The 21,288-nt window shown below is 42.0% G+C and overlaps 1 protein-coding gene across 3 annotated transcripts in view; it reads left to right on the top strand.

The window, feature by feature from the left end:
- The first annotated feature begins 1,458 nt into the window (after positions 1-1,458).
- The window catches only part of MAMDC2 (MAM domain containing 2), a 181,379-nt gene continuing 161,549 nt past the window's right edge, over positions 1,459-21,288 (top strand). For all 3 annotated transcript variants that reach the window (XM_030877020.2, XM_060299972.1, XM_060299975.1), the window contains exons 1-2: positions 1,459-1,558; positions 19,551-19,695. In XM_030877020.2, the coding sequence (XP_030732880.1) occupies positions 19,693-19,695 (3 nt within the window). In that variant the 5' untranslated portion in view covers positions 1,459-1,558; positions 19,551-19,692. The remainder of the gene's footprint in view (positions 1,559-19,550; positions 19,696-21,288) is intronic.

Genomic DNA, 21,288 nt, shown 5'->3' with positions numbered 1-21,288 from the left:
TGCCACTCCATCCTCTGCACGCAGCCTCGTGCTGTTGCCGCATCAGGAGACACTGTCACCAGTTTCTTGCGACGCATTTAAGAGCTGCTCTATAGACAAGATGAGCATACATATTCTTCCCACTTAGCATGATGTATGCGGTGTACTGTACCTTGTTTTTTTCTTAACAATATTTCATGGAGATTATTCAAATCAGTCCATAAAAAGAATCTTAATTTTGAAAATACTCCTACAGTGTTGCATTATATAGATATACCATGATGATTTAACCATTCCCTTGTTAATGCATATTCAGGTCATTTCTAATCTTTTAATATTACAAAAAACAATAATATGAATAACTTTGGACATACATACATCATTTTGGATATATATAAGCCTATTTGATTTATAAATTCCTATATATAGAATTACAGGGTTAAATGATATGAATATTTAAAATTTTGATAAATATTTCCACATTGCCCTTCATATAGGATGCAAACATTTTTACTTCCACGATGCATGAGAGGGTCCACTGCCTTACACCCTTACAAAGCAAAATTTTCTCAAATGTTTTGAGTTTTGGTACGTAAAAAATTACTTTTAATTCAATGTGGTTTTAATGTGCATTTTTTTTTTTTTTTTTTTTTTTTTTTTTTTTTTTTGCGGTACGCGGGCCTCTCACTGTTGTGGCCTTTCCCGTTGCGGAGTACAGGCTCCAGACGCACAGGCTCAGCGGCCATGGCTCACGGGCCCAGCCGCTCCGCTGCATGTGGGATCTTCCCGGACCGGGACACGAACCCGCGTCCCCTGCATCGGCAGGCGGACTCTCAACCACTGCGCCACCAGGGAAGCCCTTAATGTGCATTCTTTTAATGAGTGAGTTTGAGCACTTCTTTTCCTATGTTTAAGAGCCAAGGGCTTCCCTGGTGGCACAGTGGTTAAGAATCCACCTGTCAGTGCGAGGGACACGGGTTGGAGCCTGGGAAGATCCCACATACCGCAGAGCAGCTAAGCCCGTGTGCCACAACTACTGAGCCTGCGCTTTAGAGCCCGCGAGCCACAACTACTGAGCCCGCGTGCCTAGAGCCCGTGCTCCGCAACAAGAGAAGCCACAGCAATGAGAAACCTGCTCGCTGCAACTAGAGAAAGCCCACTCTCAGCAATGAAGACCCAACACAGCCAAAAATAAAAGAAATTATTTTTTAAAAAAAACTTGTGTTTTTCTCAATTCCTGAAAAAAGTTAAAAGATCATTTTAACAAAATGTTTGAGATGAGTGAAAAGTGAGATAATCCACATTTCTGATAAACCTAAAGACCTTTTAATCATTCAAAAAGTGCTCTTTTCCTGACTTCTATAAATGAGTAAGTGATGAAGATTTATTACCTTTGTGATTCTTTTACCTTTTTTTTTTTTTTCAGCTGCACTGCACAGCATGTGGGATCTCAGTTCCCTGACCAGGGATTGAAGCCGGGTTCCCTGCAGTGGAAGCTAGGAGTCTCAGCCACTGGACCACCAGGGAAGCCCCCCTTTGTGATTCTTAGACTCTGCCAAACCCAGCCTTCAATTCCCAGGTGGGCAGTAATGGATTTGAGATATTATAATTAGATGATAACCACTCTTTATCAGTAAAATTATTAATTTAAGAAAGGTTTCCTCTCTATCCCTTAGGGCTTACTACAAAACTTTCATTATTTCTGTGAACCGTTCTCTAACATCCTGATTTGAGATGAATGATCTGCCTTTGGATTTTGTGTGCTTTTCCTTGACTTCCTCCATACACACCACTTTTACTGTCTCTTCCTCTCCCTCCTCAGCTAATATTTTATTTTTTGGATTCATGGGATTCATGGCAGTTTAGTCGGGTACAGTGACAATGTAGTAAGTAACAAACAGAATTTTGGTAAAACTCTGTAAGCAAGAGAGAGGACAAATTGGTATGGTTGAGAAGATACTAGTACTGGAGCCAAAAAACCTGCCATTCACTCACCTGGCTGTGGGCTGGTTGGTCAACTTTTCAGGGAATCCATTTATTCATAGGAAAGTGAGGATAATACTTAACTTGCTGGGTTGTTGTGAAGATGAAGAGAAAGAATGTTTTCAGCGAACGTTTATCGAATGCCTCTCATGTGCCGGTGTCTTTGTATTCTTGATCTCATTAGTCCTCAGAGAGGTCCACTAACTTTCCAACTTACTGATTGTATTACTTTCTTAGGGCTGCCATAACAAATTACCATAAAATGGGTGGCTTAAAACAACAGAAATATATATTTACACAGTTCTGGAGACCAGAAGTCTAAAACTAAGGTGTCAGCAGGGTTGATTCCTTCTAAAGGAGCTGAGGGAGAATCCATTCCGTGCCTCTCACCGAGCTTCTGGTGGCTGCCCACAGTTCTTGGAATCCCTTGGCTTATTGATACATCACTCCAACTCTGCCTACATCTTCATGTGGACTTCCCCTCTGTGTGTGTCTGTCTTCTTTTCTGTCTCTTATAAGGACACTTGTCATTGGACAAATGTCTAAAGTCCCTAAATCTGGGATGATCTCATCTCAAGATTTTTAACTTAATTACATCTATTAAGACCCTATTTCCAAATAAGGATCACATTCACAGGTACCAAAGGTTAGGAACTGGACATATCTTTTGAAGGCCAGCATTCAACCCACTATAGTGACCAAGCTAAGAACTGAATCCAGGTTCTTTCTGATTCCAAGATCAATGTACTATGGACTCTACCATGCTCTCTCCTTCCTTGAGACTTCTTTGCCAATGTTAAGGACCACATCACGGTTTCTTCTCCTTCTTGTTCTGCAATTATATAGTTCCCTGTACTTCTAATTCATACCAGAAAGTAACCTTGGCCCCTGAAAGAAATCACTGAATTCTACTAATTTAGGCAGGTATTCCCTGCCTAAATAATTTTTGAATAATAAGTTGAGTTGTGCATTTGGGAGTTGTTAAATTATCCAAGTTTGTAGCAAAAAACAAGAAGATAGTTAACATTTATTAACCGCTTATTATGTGTCAGGCCTGTGCTGAGTGCTTCACATGCATCATCTCATTTCATCTTAGAACAGTGACTGTTACTATCTCTCATTTACAGTAGAAAATGAGGTTCAGAGAGGTTAAGGACCTTAAGCAGCTTTTAAGTCACAGAGTTGCTAAGTGGTGGAGCTGAGATTCAAACCCAGGCATCTGACACCAAACCTTATGCTCTTGAAACTAGAGTACAGTAACATTACCAGTGGAGCTCCTGACATGGAATTCATATCTCCCTACCACCAGGCTGGGCAGGAGGCAGTGGGGCTTAGTGAAAGAAGACTTGTTAATCATGAAAATTAACCATGTATTTCTAATGGGAAGAGATCGGGCGTTCAGATGTCTCTTTCTTTTCCCTCATTTCATTTTTGTAGTGACACTGTTGAAAGATATTTGGAACCACTGAGTGAAAAGCACTTGGAGCTTCAGCTCAGTTTTTAGGGAAAAAAGAATCAGGGTATTTCCTTTCTGTCATTACTGTTCCAATCCCTTCAGTCTGGAGTTTCCCTATGCATTCATTACTCAGAACAGTTGTTTTGAATTTGTCAGCACATTATAATGTAATTTTGCTGAAGAAATATAGCATTCTTCCCCCGCCACAAAGGCCAAATTTGTTTTCATTTGCTATTAATGTAAAACAAATTTCCCTTCACCAAGGTACTATAGTAAAAAGCCACCTAATTACAAGAAAGGATGTTGTTAAGTCAGATGTAGTCAGCCTACAATTCTTTCTTTCTGACTAATATTTTTAAATTATCTTTAGTTGACACAGAAAGATGAATCATTAATATGATCCCAAAGTCTAAGCAAAAGTTTATTGCTTTACAGTATATTCATTTATTTTTAATGCTTACGTCTATTTTTAACGAACGGCTTTGTAAAAATATCTTAACTACTCAAAACATTAACTACACTGTCTGCCATTCCATCAACTTAAGTAACTGCTGAACTTAACCAGAACTGCTCTTTGTCTTCTCTTGCCTGTAATGCAATTCGTTAATGATGGCATGTTTATAGCTTATACGAAAAAGGTCATCTTCTTTTGTATATTGTCCTCTTTAATTAACTTAGGATCCTTGAAAAAGAATTTAAGCCTAAAAGTCCTTCTGATAGATTTCTTATTTTCCTCCTAAGGTAACAATGTCACTTGTATTTAAAGGATCAAGGTAGCTTGCTTCAACTCCAAAGCAGTCTTTGTAAATCACGCGCTTGAGAGGTTCTTGGGAACACACGCCTGGATTCAGGGTTGCACCATTACTGCGCTAGGATGAGTGAGATTAGGGAAAAAAAACAAAACAAAACAAAACAAGAGAGCTGGCAAGGAAGGAGAAGATTGGCACTTCTGCCCCTTTGCTCAACTACTTTTTCTTCTCAGTATTTGATACAGTAAGTCACCAGGACGACAAAAGGCAAAGAGACAGAAGGTGGAATTGCATTGCAACTGGCAACCAATGTGTGTTGACTTCTGAGAGTCATAAAAAAGAAAACTAACAGTTGTATATAAAGCGTCTATTTTCTTGTTTGGAGCATTACGTGCCCAAAATGAACACTTGATGATTCTAGCTCAATATACTGTTTTTAGATTTTCTATAAATTTGAAAGAAACAGAATATCTCCCCTGGGTTTCTGCAGGCCATGGATTTGCTTGACAACAGTGAATTCAGGGAATTTCCTAACACCTCTGTGGGGAAGCTGTGTTTTTCATTGTGGAGTCAGGGAAGCTGAAGAGCAGAGAGTTTAAGTGATTCACTCAAGGTCAACTGGAGATCAGGGAATATTTGGCTCCAAAGTTCCTGGGCTAATTATTATTTGGTTATTCTCTCTCTCTGATTTATACATATATTAATAATTGGTTTTTATTTAAAGCTGGAGAGAATGAGTCTGAAGACCTTTTAGAAAAGAAAACCAGCTTTTGGGACTTCCCTGGTGGGCCAGTGTTTAAGACTTCGCCTTCCAATGCAGGGGGTGTGGGTTCAATCCCTGGTTGGGGAGTTAAGATCCCACATGCCTCACAGCCAAAAAACCAAAACACAAAACAGAAGCAATATTGTAACAAATTCAATAAAGACTTTAAAAATAGTCCACAAAAAAAAAAATCTTAAAAAGAAAAAACCAGCTTCTGATATTTTTCTTATCAATAAAGCACATTCTCCTCTTCTTGATTCAAGGCCTTTTAAATCTTCTTTCATTGCTCAAGGACTGTCCCTGTTAACCGCTATTCTGTTTTTGTTTCTATGAATTTGACTGTTCTAGGTACCTCACGTAAGTGGAATCGTGTACTATTTGTCCTTTTACGTCTGGTTTATTTCACTTAGCTTAATGTTTTTAAGGTTCATCCACGTTGTAACATGTACCAGAATTTCATTTGTTTTTGAGGCTGAATAATATTCCATTACATACACACACACACACACACACACACACACACACACACACACATATACCATGTTTAATTTATTCATTCATCTATTGATGGACATTTGGGCTGCTTCTTTCTACCTCTTGGCTATCATGATAATGCTTCTTTGAACACTGATGTACAAATATCTATTTGAGTACCTACTTTCAATTCTTTTTTTTTAATTAATTAATTTATTTATTATTTTTGGCTGTGTTGGGTCTTCGTTTCTGTGCGAGGGCCTTCTCTAGTTGCGGCGAGCGGGGACCACTCTTCATTGTGGTGCGCGAACCTCTCACTATCGCGGCGTCTCTTGTTGCGGAGCACAGGCCCCAGACGCGCAGGCTCAGTAGTTGTGGCTCACGGGCCTGGTTGCTCCGCAGCATGTGGGATCTTCCCAGACCAGAGTTCGAACCCGTGTCCCCTGCATTGGCAGGCAGACTCCCAACCACTGCGCCACCAGGGAAGCCCAATTCTTTTGAGTATATATATCTAGAAGTAGAATTGCTAGATCACATGGTAATTCTATGTTTAAAATTTGAGGAACTACCATACTGTTTTCCACAGCAGCTACACCATTTTATATTCCTGGCAGCAAATGCACAATGGTTCCAGTTTCTCCACATCCTCTCCAACATTCGTTATTTTGTGTTTTTGGTAACAGCCATCCTAATGAGTATGAAGTGGATAATCAATTTGATTTTAAACAATATTAGCTATAGTGGACATGTGTCACATTTGCAGTGACCCATCTTCTGAATAGCTTTTCTAACTATGGAGAATTTCCATAAATTCTACTGCTCCAATGTAGATCTCAGAGTTCAAATCCCCAGCTTCTTTCACAGCTAAATGGACCTTGCATGATCCATTAATCAGATGCACCTATGCAAGATTTTAATTTCTAAATGACTAATAAAAAATATAAGCTCAGTTCAGTGCTTCCATTTGTTGGCTTGAGTGGTGGCAATGGAGCCTGGCTTTGGGGGGCATTCACAGTGGCAACAGGTCCAATGCTGTCAAGTTCCTGAAGTCTAGGGTGACAGTGGAATTTCCTCATCAAGCTATTTCTGTGGCATGATTTTGGGCATTGTTCCTGGAAACCCAGCCTCAAGCCTATTTCTCCAGCCAAAAAAGTCCACTACAATCTAATTTAGTTGCATATCCAATTGATTACTTGTCTTCACCCTGCCCCATACTACCAGCTATGCTTCTGCCTGGGGGCCTTTGAGTGGGGAAAGGGCATTTTCTACATGTTCACGCTTCCTTCTGTCTTTTTCCTGTAGTCTAAGTTCTTGCATTACAGGAGCAGGGAGGATGGATAAAGATAAAAAAGAATGTTCACCTAACTGATGCTTTTGTGGTTCCCTCTCAGAGAGCATTACCCTCTCTGTGGCCTGGATCTAAATGCTTGTCCTCTGGTGGTAGACTTTTCTATATATGCAAGTGACCAGAGAGCTGTGGAATCTGCACAAGATGTCATTAAAGAATAGGGAGATTCAGTAAAGCATGGTTGAAGGCAGTAAATGGAAAAAAAATCCAACCAGTTTATATTTATGCCTCTGTGAATTCAGGTTGTCTAACATGCTAGTTACTGAAGATGCCTCCATTTGGGAGCCCTGTTTGTATATGCGAGTCTCGCTTCCAGCTCCTCACATCCCCCGAACCCATCTGCTGACCTGAGAGGTCCACTCAGACTTGACTTTACCACCCCACCCCCGACGCCAACATAGTCCATGATAGAACACCCCACAGACTCCAGCTACTGGAGTCCTTGCTTGATGGCTCACCCTCTTGGTTGGGGTGCTAGCAAGGCAGCTCAAGCCTGGCTACTTGTGAACCCACAGGAAACTGACACAGCTTTGCCCCCACCAAATAGTGAGAGTACAGACTGCTACACACTTGCATCCTCTCTGCCCTGCCATCTTTTTCCATTTATTTATATAGGTACAGGGCACAGATCAGCAAGCACACTGTATAAACAGAAGCCAAGCTAAGGAATAAGATGTCAAAAAGACACTTTAGATCTGAGAGTTTCATATTTGGAGCCCTTTTCACATTGTGGGGATTTGGAAAAAAGCAGCTTCCCTTTCCTCTCCCAAGGGGAGAGGAGGGAAAAGCCACAGTACTCTCATCCTTCACCAGCAACACCCCACTCTCAGGATTCTCCTTTCTCGCCCTGATCTTCTCTTATATAAACTAGAGTTGGAAGGGCATGTGGGGCAGAGGCTGAGAGTTCCAGAGCCCATTTAACCACTTCTTAATAATCCCTGGAAGAAGTGCCACTTGGTTTCATTTCTCTTTCAAATCTGGGGCATTTCATACCTCTTTTATCTCTGAGCACTAGGTCATGTCCCACCAACATTCTGTTACATCCATTCCCTGGATATTTGTTCTTGTGGTCTCTGGACAATAGCTCATGTCCCACTCAGCAGTCTATTACATCCAGTCCCTGGATAGTTTTCCTCAAATTATTTCTTTCATTTTTTTCTCATTCCTTTTCTCTGTTTTCTCTTTCTGAAACTCTCATTATTCAGATATTGGCCTTCCTAGATTGTTTTATACAATGTTTTATAATATAATGTAAGGGTTTATACTTTCTATATAAAATACACGCAAATATAAATTTATGTAACATAATATAATATTTTATATATTTCTCATATTTCCCTTTCTTTGGTTTATGTTCTGCTTTTGGGGAGATTGACTCACCTGAATTTCCAAACTTTCTATTGAGTGTTTTAGTTCTGCTATCATGTTATTAATTTCTAAGGGCTCTTTTATGTTCTCTGAATGTTCCTTTTTAAATAGCATTCTGACCCTGTTTCTAGGATTTAGTATCATTGCTTATCTCTTTGAAGATATTAATAATAGTTTTATTTTGAAGTTTTCTCTTCCCTTCATAGTTTAATTTTCCTCCAAGTTGTTTTTCTCTCTTTGTGGTTTGTTTGTTTGATCTTTTCCTTATTTATTAGAGGCATTCTGCAGCTGTCTGGTAATATTTAGGTGTCTGCTTATGTTTAATTGTGGGTGAGTAAAAAAGCTGATTGGAAGGTCTGAGTGGGTTTCATTGGAGGGTGATATGGCTGGACTATTTGTTGGGGGAAACCTCAATATCAGTATCTTAAGTTCTTCCTCTGGGTCAGATATCCCAGAGGTAACTCTTCTTCTAATTCTTCCACCTGGAGAGAAAACGTTTGGTCATAACCATTTCTGGAAGGTAGGTGGGTGAACAGGGTTTGGAGGTGGGGTCCCACTCAGCTTTCAGTGTCTGCGTATTCATCTACTCACCCTGGTTTCAGTATGGTACTCTTGCTCTTAACCGGGTCTGTGTCATCCAAGTCCAATATACTTCTGTTTTTCCCTTTTCACAGAATAAACATCCATACTTTTGCTAGGGTGGTGTGATGGTTAATTTCATGATGTAACTTGACTGGACTAAGGGATGTTCAGATAGCTGGTAAAACATTACTTCTAGATGTGTCTGTAAGGGTGTCCCTGAAAGAGGTTAGCATTTGAATTGGTGGACTGAGTAAAAAAGATCACCCTCACCAATGCAGGTGGGCATCATCCAATCTGCTGAGGGCCTGAATGAAAAGAAAATGTAGAGAAAGGGTGAATTTACTCTTTGCTTGAGCTGGGACATCCATCTTCTCCTGCTCTTGGACATCCGTATCCTGGTTCTTAGGCCTTTGGACTTGGACCAGGTGGATCCTTTGGCTCCCCTCGTTCTCAGGTTTAGGTTTGGACTGGAACTCTACCACTGGCTCTCTCGGGCCTCCAGCTTGCAGACAGCAGATCATGGGACTTCTCATCTTCCATAATTGCATGAGCCAATCCCTCATAATAAATCTCTTTCTGTATATGTATATATACTTTTGGTTCTGTTTCTCTGGAGAACTGACTAATACAGGTGGGGAGGACAAGTCATCCATAACATGGGGTATGGAGGGGATCGAGGAAGGTAGTGCTTCCCAAATGGCTTTCTAACCCTCCTTATTTTAAGCCACCCTCTTCATGCCCATTTCTAATGTTACCTGGTGTCACCATCTCCTGGACTGTTGATGGTGTTGCAGAATTAACCAAGCCAGCTTCAAATCTGACTTCCTTTGATCTGCTTAGTCAGTTTTTATTTTTCCATCTTCTTTCTAGCTTCTAAAACCTTGTTGTTGTCTCCTCTCCCATTTTCCATATTCTTAAATGTTCATACATTTCTAAATAATATCTATCTACTCATTGTGGTTTTTATGTGGTTTCTGGAGAAGCAAAATTTGGATGAATATGTTCAATCCACCATCTTTACCCAGAACTTTAATCTAGAAGCCTACATCCAGCTGAACTATTTTTTATGACAGATGTTTTCAAAGGTTTGGAGAATAGACCTCTCTAGATCTTTGCTGAAAAAGGTTACTAAAGGATATATTTCAAAAATCAGGAAAATGAACCTTGAAGGAAAGCATGGACTACAAGAATCAATAGACTTGGTGGCCTGGTGGAGATCCAGGCGGATGCCACCTATGGGGAAGTTATTCCCTTCTGGAAGAATGTGGGGATGTCTTTGTTTTTTATTATTTATTTTTTTATTGAAGTATCGTTGATTTACAATGTTGTGCTAATTTCTGCTGTACAGCAAAGTGACTCAGTTATACACATATATAAGTCTTTTTAAATATTTTTTCCATTATGGTTTATCCCAGGAGATTGGATATAGTTCCCTGTGTTATACATTAGGACCTTGTCGTTTATCCATTCTAAATATAATAGTTTGCATCTGCTATCCCCAAACTCAGTCCATCCCTCTCCCTCTCCCCTGCTTGGCAACCACAAGTCTGTTCTCTATGTCTATGAGTCTGTTTCTGTTTTGTAGATAAGTTCATTTGTGCCATATTTTAGATTCCACATATAAGTGATATCATATGGTATTTGTCTATCTCTTTCTGACTTACTTCACTTAGTATGATAATCTCTAGGTCCATCCATGTTGCTGCAAATGGCATTATTTCGTTCTTTTTTTAATGACTGAGTAGTATTCCATTGTATATATGTACCACATCTTCTGGAAGAATGTGGGGATGTCTTTGGCCCAGTATGGAAACTTAGCAAAGAGACAGAAGGCAGCCCCCACTATAAAGCATTTCCAAAGCTAGAGTGAAGGAAGCCACCCCGGTCCACTGCCTGGTTCTGGAATGAAGCCTAGAGGTGAGGGAATCAGTTTCCCCAGTTCTCTGCCAAGCCTAGAGGTGAGGGAATCAGTTTCCCCACGGAACATCCCCATTCCCCACCACCATGAGAGAAATTCTGCATCCAATGAGTTAGATATCCAGAAGTCTAATTTGAACCTGGGTGAGTGAATAAATAAAACCTCCTCATAACAAAATAAGTTTAAAATGTGCATATAAAGTTGTCAAATGGGTCATGAAAAAAACCACCTTTTCACTTTGGGAGGAGTTATGAGGGCTCCAGCAATTCAGAAACAATATGTCTCACTTAAAAGTTTCTCTCTGTTTCTTTTTCTTGGAACACACATTTACTGGGCACAGACAGACTTGCCCCTCAGGCTATGTTATAACCAGGGCCCAAGATAACTTCCTTTAGCCTCTAGAAACACAGTCCTGTAAGATGCCTCTTGATATATTCCATCCCATTTTGTTTGCTCCACCTCAAGTATTGTCAAATAAAGATTTCTATTTTAATCCTAAAACTATCTTCTTTGTTTTAAATTTAAGTATATAGTTGATTTTAAATATTATATTAGTTTCAGGTACAGCATAGTGATTCAGTATTTTTACAGATTATACTCCATTAAAGGTTATTACAACATAATGGCTATAATTCCCTGTGCTATATAATATATCCTTCTTTCTTATCTATTTTATACATAGTAGTTTGTATCTCTTAATTCCATACCCCTAATTTGCCCCTCCCCCTTCCCTCTCCCCGTTGGTAACCACCAGCTGGTTTTCTATATCTGTGAGTCTGTTTCTGTTTTACATATACATTCATTTGTATCATTTTTTTAGATTCTACATATAAGTGATATCATACAGTATTTGTCTTTGACTTATTTCACTAAGCATAATATTCTCTATCTCCATCCATGTTGCTGCAAATGGCAGAATTTCATTTTTTTAATGGATGAGTAATAGTCCATTTATATAAATATAAATATATATATATATCACCACATCTTCTGTATCTATTCTTCTGTTGATGGGCCTTTGGGTTGCTTCCTTATCTTGGCTATTGTAAGTTGTCCTGTTATGAACATTAGGGTACATGTATCTTTTCAAATTAGTGTTTTAATTTTTTTCCAGATATGTACCCAGGAGTGGCATTGCTGGATCATATGGTAGTTCTATTTTTAGTTTTTTGAGGAATATCCATACTGTTTTCCATAGTGGCTGCATGAATTTACATTCCTACCAACAGTGTACAAGATTCCCTTTTCTCCACATCTTCTCCAACAATTTGTTATTTTTATGCTTTTTGATGATAGCCATTCTGACAGGTGTGATATCTCATTCGTGTTTTTATTTGCATTTCTCTAATAATTAGCAATGTTAAGCATCTTTTCATGTGCCTGTTAGCCATCTGTATATCTTCTTTGGAAAAATGTCTCTTCAGGTCTTTTGCCCATTTCGAGTTTTTTTGCTTAAAACAACAGAAATTTATTCTTCCACAGTTCTAGAGGCTAGAAGTCCAAAACTAGTAACATAGGACCAAAACTCCCTTCTGAGGGACTAGTAAAGAATCCATTCTTTGCCTCTTCCAGTTTCTGGTGGCTGAGGGCATTCCTTGGCTTATGGCCACATCACTCCTATCTCTGCCTTCATAGTCACATATCGTTCTCCCTTTTGCCCGTATTTTGACTGGGTTGTTTGTTTTTTTAATATTGAGTTGTATGAGCTGTTTATATTTTTTGGATATTAACCCCATGTCGATCATATTATTTGCAAATATTTTCTCCCATTCTGTAGGTTGTCTTTTCATCTTGTCGATGGTTTCCCTTGCTGTGCAAAAGCTTTTAAGTTTAATTAGTCCTATTTGTTTATTTTATTTTATTTTTTTTAACATCTTTGTTGGAATATAATTGCTTTACAATGGTGTGTTAGTTTCTGCTTTATAACAAAGTGAATCAGCTATACATATACATATATCCTCATATCTCCTCCCTCTTGCATATTTGTTTATTTCTGATCTTATTTCTTTTACCATAGGAGACAGATCCATAAAAAGATTGCTATGATTTATGTCAAAGAGTGTTCTGCCTATGTTGTCTTCTATGAGTTTTATGGTTTCAGGTCTTAACATTTAGGAATTTAATCCATTTTGAGTTTATTTTTGTATATGGTGTGAGGAAATGTTCTAATCTCATTCTTTACATGTAGCTATCCGGTTTTCCCAGATCCACTTGTTGAAGAGACTGTCTTTTCTCCATTGTATATTCTTCCCTCCCTAGACTAAAACTATTTTCTTCATTACTATTTTTAATGTTCTAGTTGTTGGTAATTATAATGGAATTCACTCAATACTTTACATTTTTCTTCTCTTCTGATAGAAGATCAAAGCTACAGTTTACCAATAGTCCAATTTGTATTTCTAGTTTCTGTACCCCCTGTACTCGACCTCCAAAGGCAGGACACTATGTGAAAGGCTATTTTGATGACTAGACTACATCTTCAGTTTCAACTACAAGCCTAGACCCGTGAAAAACTTAGGTGGGTAGAAAATTAATAGTAAATATTTATATGGTGCTTACAGAGTGCCAGGTACTCTTTTAAGTATTCTAACAATATAAACTCATCTCGTATTCACAACCACCCAGTGAGATAGGTACTATTATTATTTTCATCTTACAGAAGAGGAAACTGAGGCATAGAGAGACCAAACGATGTACTGTAGGTTCACAGGTAATAAGTGACAGAAGACAAGTTGAACCTTAGTGGTTTGGCTCCAGAGTCCACAGTCTCAGTGACAAAATCATGTTCCCTGTTCTGATACAATACTCTCTTATTCTTTTAAAACAGCTTTCCCCCCCCTGTTAACACTAAAATTATTTAATTTTGCTGCTGATGAAAAGATTAAGTCAGTGCCTTCTTAACCTTGGCTCAATAGAATCACCTTGGAGAGCTTTAAAGAAATAGCAATGCTTTGGTCCTATCTCACAAATTATGATTTAATTGGTTGGTGGAGCCCAAACTTTGTATTAAAAGAAGCAACTCCCCAGATGGTTCTATTGTGCATCCGGAATCATGATGCCCTGGATTAGCTCATTGAAGCATCTTGCAACACCTGGTGGTAGAATTTCTTCATTATCACCAATTACTTGGGCCTTTAAATCCCCAGTGTTTCAGCCCTTTGCATTTCAGTCTTCCAGATTAGTAGTAATAGTGTGAATTGGCTTCTCATGGATAATGTGTCTTTGCACAGCATGCACTCGTGCATGCATGCACACACCTCCTATGCCTGTTCAGAGCTGATATTCGCTGTCTGTCACCTTCCCAGTTGGTGTCCATTCTGTGTCTCAGTGCCCAGGACTTACTGGTTGTGAATATCATCTTGTCCCTCTTCAGTTTGTTTGTTTGTTTGTTTTAAAAAATATTTATTTATTTGGCTGCACTGGGTCTTAATTGCGGCACATGGGGTCTTCGTTGCCACATGCGGGATCTTTTTTAGTTGTGGCATGTGGGATCTAGTTGCCTAACCAGGGATTGAACCCAGGCCCCCTGCCTTGGGAGCCCAGTCTTAGCCACTGGACCACCAGGGAAGTCCCCCCTACTCAGTTTAGACCAAATCACGTAATGTGTAGATCCCCAGTCTAACACATTAATAACGTCAGAGGCTAAGCTGGGATTTCACTCCTCTTTTCGGAAATATTTTTGGCTGCAGAATGCTTTTTCTTCCTCTTTTTTCCCCATGCCACAGCACTCAGACAAAACTTGAGGAGAAAGCAAACCACCTGGGTTTAGCCCAACTTGCCCACGGGCCTCACTGGTCTCTGGAGCCACCATTAACTGTAATAAAGCAAATTCCAATGTCCTTCAGCTCCCTCTTAGCCCCAACAGGTGACATAGAGCCTCAACTCCCAGGACTGGGAGGAATGTCCCAAGGGAGCACATACACCCTCACGAACTAACCTGTACCCATTCTCGCTGCCCTGAACGCTGAAATGCTAAAGGGCTGGAGGTCTGTGGCGAAGTGCATTGTGACACTGCTCACCTGCTCTTTTCTTAATATGGCCACGGGGGTCTAGAGCTCTTTGTGGCCCAGCGTTTTGTAGAGAAGAGAGCTTCCTGGCTTTCCCAACAGCCTAGCCTTCCTCCTGGACCCAGACAAGAGTCCACAGGGTGGGGCTGGGACAACCCAGGAGGCAGGATGCAGGCTGTTGCATCATCTCTATTTCCCTGCAACAGCCAAGGCTTGCTGCCTCCTTCCAGGGGCCGAGCCCTCTCCCTGGAGCTTCCTCTGCCTCTCATGAAAGTAGGCTTCTGAGAGCCTTCCCCGCTCCCCTCTCCCCAGTCCCAGCTGTGTTGCTCTGACACCAGAAAGCCTGCTCTGACTCCCTGTTCACACTGCACATCTGTGTAGCTCATTCGTTTCTATAAACATCCCCAAGGATGACCTACAGTTTACATTTAGCTCTTTTTCTTCCAACCACAGGGATGAAGCTTAGGCAGGCCTCCGGGCTGTGTGGACCAGTGAGCTATGCCGGTCCTTAGCCTTTCCTTCAACAAGCATTTATTGAGTGCCTACAATCAGCTGTGCACAGACATGGCACAGGAGCAGACACTAAGATAAAGCAGATGTGTTCTCTGCCCTTGAAATCTCAGCCTCCATTGCAGAACAGAGACATAAATAAAGTCATTGCGATACAGCGCAACACACGCTGCAGCTTGGGTGGGGGGGACAGTGAAGAACAGGCTTGGAGAGGGGGACGTTTGAAGTGGGTCTTGAGAAATGAATAGGAGTGCATGAGTTTCCTAGGGTTGAATACAAAGTACCACAAATTGGGTGGCTTAAACAACAGAAATTTCAGTTCTGGGGCCCAGAAATCCAAGATCAAAGTGTCAGCAGGGTTGGTTCCTTCTAAGGGCTGTGAGAGTGAATCAGTTCCAGGCCTGTCACCTAGCTTTAGTTTGTTGGTTGCTGGCAGTGTTTCTCTTACCTTGGCTTGTAGAAGCATCGCCCTGATCTCTGCCGTTGTCCTCATTCACATGGCGTTCTCCTTGTGTGTGACTGTGTCCAAATTTCCCCTTTTATAAGGACAACAATCATATTGGATTAGGACCCACACTACTCCAATGTGGCCTCATCTTAACTAATTACATCTGCAATGACCCTATTCCCAAATAAGGTCACATTCTGAGGTGCTGGGGGCTAGGACTTGAACAGATCAACATGGGTGTGAGGAGATGATTCAACCCATAACAAGGACTTTACCAACTAGGGAAGGGGAGGAAGGCGTTCTGATTCTCAACAAAAAGGAGCACGTGTGAACACGTGAGAGGGATAAGAGGATGCAGTCTGAGAAAGGGAAGTGGGCACACAGGTATTAGTGTGGGATGGACGTGGGATGGAGAGGTAGGGCCTCTGATTACAAAGGGCTTTTCCAGCAGGACTCCGGGTATCGACACTTCACTGGGACAGAGAGAAATTTGCCTCTCTGGCCTCAGCCCAGCCTAGGGTGGAGGAAGGAGGTGAGGGATCCAGGAACAGGACATTTCAAAGTGTCTGCTCACACCTCCCCTGTGTTGGAAGATTAGAGAGATCGAGAGGGCTTTGCTGGTAGCTAGATCTGGGTTTACGTCCAGCCCCCCTACCCTTGGGCGACTCGCTTCAATGCTTTGGCTGTAGTTTCTTCCTCCATAAATTGAGCATGAAACCACCTGGCACATCATAAACACTCAACAAAAGGTGGTATCATCACTGTGATGAGTAAGCCTAGAGAACTTTGACCAAAAAAAAAAAAAAATTAAAAGGTTTCATTCAAATCATAACGAAGGATGTCTGACACCAAGCTAGGATTCGGAGTAAGCTGATGAAGAAGAGATTAATGATGGAGAGAAAGTATCTATTCAATATCTATTTCCTTTTAAATACTCACTCTGAAAGAAATATCTACTTTCCCAGTTCAGGTCATTTGAGTGCAGCAATTTAAACAGTGGGGTATATATTTTGTAATAAAAGGATATTTGTAATAACTGGTTAACCTTGGGCCTTGTTCCCTCACGGGGGATGATTCTGACCCACAGCAGGCATGTGACTGCTCCTCAGGGGTGAGAGGCAGCTGGTGCTGGGCAGGAAGCAAGGGACAATGCCAGCCGGCCTCGGGGCAGAGCCCCCAGACACCTCCTGCTGGAATGCGACGAAGGTCACTGGCAGGACAAGCCACAGAGCCTGGAATTCTTTTACCAGCTCATTTTCAGCCTGATGGTGTACATGTTCGTGTGTATGTGCGGAGAGAGAGACAATGCAAAAGGAAGGTAGCAAAACACTGAGGCTAGAGTGGGCATGAGAGGTAGAGGCGAGCCCAGACAGAGACCTACGAAGAGACAGAGACAAAACAGCGACGAGCAGTGGGATGTGCCAGGTTCTGTGAGAGGCGAGCCTCGTGCCCACAGAGACAGCAGGTTGCTCTGCCTGCCTGTGGTGTAGGCGGCCCTTGTGAGGAGAGACAGGTCTTCGCAAAGAGGAAGATTTTAAGGGCACTGCAGCGTATGCCATCAAATTCCAGCTTCACACTGGCTGGACATGTGACCTTGAACAAGTTAAATGACCCTTCTGGTCCCGTTTCCTTGTCTGTAAGTGAAGATAACAGGGGTCTTCACCTGATAGGAATGTTGCATGGATTAAATGAGATAACACACATAGAGTGCCAGGCATGTGCTCGCTTGATGTATAACACTCTGTATGAGTTTCCTACGGCTGCTACAACACACTACCACAGACTGGCTGCTTTAAAACAACAGGATGTTATTCTCTCACAGTGGAGGCCAGAAGTCTGAAATCCAGGTGTCTGCAGGGCTACACTCCTCCAGGGCTCTAGGAGAGAATCTGTTCTTTGCCTCTTCCAGCTTCATTCTTTGCCTTGGGTCTGCATCACTCCAATCTCAGCCTCCCTCTTTACATTGCCTGTTACTTCTCTTCTCTCTCTTATAAGGACACTTGCCATTAATTTAGGACCCACCCCATAATCCAGGATGAACTCATCTAAAGATTCCTAATTTAATTACATCTGCATAGCCCTCTTTCCAAATAAGGTCACATCCACAAGTTCTGGGATATAAACATATCTTTTTGGGGGGCTACCATTTAACCCACTATACTACCTAATGTTTATTGAGTGCTTTCTAAAATCAGAACTTTATGTGCATTATTTGATTATTCAATTAAGCTACATCTTACGGAGAGAGGCCCAGGTAGTTCTTACCTTGGGGCCTCATGCTGTTTTCCCAAATGATGTGGCAGTGAACAGCCATGTGGCTTTGTGAAGTGTGTTGACACACATCATTTCTAGATTTTCCAGATTCCTTCCTTGGCCCTCTCCACATACAATATCCTTTCCCTTCCCTGTAAAATGTCTTCAGGAAAGAACTTGTCCCAGCTGCTGGGAGTGTTGTCATCAAACAGCCTTCAGCTGTTCGCCCCTTTGGGTTGGCCTCCGTGTAGAGAGCCGCCTCATTGGAGCTCACTGTTCCAGTGTGGGCCACATCCAGTGACAGATGGAGGCAGCTGTACAAAGAGCCAGGCCATTTTAACCTAACATGGGGCAAGTTAAGTGGGCCATTTAAACTCCGGAGTTTCCTGTGGGGTCAGAAGGGGCTTCAAGGGACCTGACTGCATTGTCACTTCTCCCTGGACCCAATCCTGCTTCTTCCCACTCCCTTCCACAGGAGCTGATCCCAAGGGTGCCCCCTAGTGAACATTCTGTGCGCTAAACTCCAAGTCAGAGTCTGCTCTCCAGAGTCCCCAGTCTGTGCCAATGTGGAACGGTCATCTGTTCTTGGGATCATGCAATTATATGTGAAATAGAAATTTTACTCCAACTAATTCTGCACTTACATGTAATGATCCAGTTTCCCATAGGTGGCAATAAACGATGTCACCTTTAAGTATTAAATCGTATTTTTAAATTTTTGGAGATCTCTTTAGGGCTTTGAAGTTTTTCATTTTCCTAACACCTGGAACATGCAAATGAATCTAAGGCAACCCTAAAGCTTTGAAATACTCCATAGGTACCTGGGAAGAGGAGAACCGGTTTGATAGTTGCTGAAAATTTGTTTGGTTGAAAATAGTGTTTTGAAGTTTCAACTGGATTCATATCCATCTTTAAATTTTTAATTAAGTAATTTGATGAAATTCATCAGATATGTAGCACCATCTGCGAGCAAGAAATCAAAAAAGAAAGACAAAGGAGATAGGCTACTGTATCAGTTGGGAAAATAGGCTTTTGGAATAAAGCCAATCTGAGTTTGAATCTTGTCTCTACCACGTGCTGTCACTGAACTCTGCACTTCGGTTTCCCCATCTATTAAATGGGGATAATAATGGTGCATACCCCATAGAGTCTTTGAGAAAATTAAATGAGATTATCTATCTAAAATGTTTATAATAGTAAACATGATCAATGTTTTTATTATTATTAGCTACTCCCTGAGGCAAAGCATATAAACACACACACTAAACAAATTTTAGATCATTTGAGCCACTGCCTACAGAAAACTCCTGAAACCTTGTCTAAACTTATTTTAAAAGGATCCAGGAGCTTTATTCTTATTAGAGAGAAGGCTTTCAAGTTTTCTCATCATGAAGATGACATCTGAGTCAAGACCTAGAGGTAGTGCCAGCATGAGTCCTGTGGCTCTCCCGGCAAGAGCATTTCAAACAGAGAGAACAGCCAGTGCGAAGTTCTGAGAGGACAGCTAGACTGTGTCTGAGGACCAGCCAGGAGGTCCATGTAGCTGGAGGGAAGTAAGCAGGGCAGAATAGGTCAGAGATATAAGTGGGTGGGGATAGGTTTTGTAGGACCTGGTAGGCCATTGTGAAGAGTCTGGATTCTGCTAAATGATTGATGGAGTTGTTGGGAGTCTGGAACCAAGGAGTGACATAGTCCGACTTCTCTGTCAAAAGGACGCCCTGACAACTGTGCTAAGAATGGAATGGAGGTGTGCAAGGCAGAAGCAGCAAGGAGACCACCTCTCGGAAACTACTGCAACATCCCCAGCAAACAGCAGTGGCGACTGGGATCAGGGCAGTCCTGTGGGCTTGGAGCATGGTCAGTACCTGCTATGTTTTGAATCCTGAACTGACAGAACTTGGTAATGTCCTGAGACGAAGAAAAGGGTCAAGGATAACACTTAAGTATTTTGTCCTGAGCAACTGGAAGGGAAAGGTTCCTTTAACTGAGATGAGGAAGATGCAGGGGAGAGACAGGTTTGGGACGGAATATGAGGTGTTCATGCTGGGACCTGTTAAGTATGAGATAGCTCTTAAGCATCCAAGTGAAAATGCTGAGGTGGCAGTGAGACAGAAGAGTCTGGAGGCAGCGGGCCGTCTGGACTAGAAAAATATTTGGGAGATATCAGGTTTTAGTTGGTGTTTCAAACTATGAGACTGGATGAAATCACTGAGGAAGTGAGGAGAAAGGGAAACAGGAGCTGAAAGGATAGAACTTGGAGGCACCCTAGTATCCGGGGGTCAGAGACAGAAAAAGAAACAGCAAGGAGAAGAATGAAAGACAAGGAAAACACAGAGTCTGGAAACCAAGTGAAGGCATGTGAGCAGGGCTTTGATGGTTGAACAAGAGTTTGTTAGGCCAGTGGTCCTCAAAATGTGGTCCCAGACTAGCAGCATCAGCACCTGGAAACTTGTTAGGAATGTGCAGAATCTTGGACCACAGACCAGAACTACTGAATCAGAAACTCTGATCGTGGGCTTCTGATGTACCCTAAAATTTGAGAATCATTGCCCTAGGCATAACATTGCCTGCCCAATATAATAAAGAGCATTAAGAAGAACCCCCACCCCTATCACCACTTTCTTTACTGGAGGAGACTATTTTTAAAGACCCACTTAGTGCTCAAAGCAAATTTGTAGCCAATGGGTACTTCACCAATACCCCCTCCCTGACATCACTACCCCCATCCCAATTTAGAAACCTTCTACTAATTTATCAAGGCTCTTTGGAGAGGAGGAATGCCCCCATTTCACCGGACAGAGGGAATGCTGAGCACCAGACATGCCAAACATTCCACTGCTAAATAAGGCGGGGGGGGGGGGGGGTGTGTTCCAAGGTTAGCGTTAACGGGCCATAAACGCTGAAACTCTTAGATGTAAAGCTTATTCCACCCAACCGTTCCCAAAATTTACTCTAGGTTTTCCTAAGAGAATTCCACCCTCTTCCATTCTGGGGAGAAAAGGTTAAAATTAGGGCAAGCCCCGCAGGACTGGCATTCCAGATAGAGGGAGGCTGTCCCCAGAAATAAGCTGGTTCCCACTAGGATGGGCGGGGTGGGGCGGGGCGCCTCCAGTCCCAGTTCAGCCGAGGGGCTCCCGGGAGGCCTGCCCTCTCCAGTATCTGCCAGGGGTCTGGTCTCAAGCTTTAAAAATCTGAGCCGTGGCACTGCATCCCGACCTCTCCTCTCCCAGCCAGTTCTGGCTGGCTTTTCAAAAGTGTGCAGTTGTCTCCTCCCTGCCCAGCCCCATCCTCGCCCAGGACCAGCTGTGCGGCCGGCCGGCTTCACTTAGGACGCGAGCGCACCGAGCGGCGCTCACAGTTCAGGCACCTTCGGCTTTCCGCTCTGCTCGCGGGGCCGTTTTGCAAAGTTGGGCAGCTCCAAGCGCACGCTTTGCCTCCGACTTCTCCCTC

Source organism: Globicephala melas, chromosome 6 (assembly GCF_963455315.2).
Source record: "Globicephala melas chromosome 6, mGloMel1.2, whole genome shotgun sequence".
NCBI lineage: Eukaryota > Metazoa > Chordata > Mammalia > Artiodactyla > Delphinidae > Globicephala > Globicephala melas.
The sequence above is the reverse complement of the archived record's forward strand: the minus strand, read 5'-3'. Positions and strand labels throughout refer to the sequence as shown.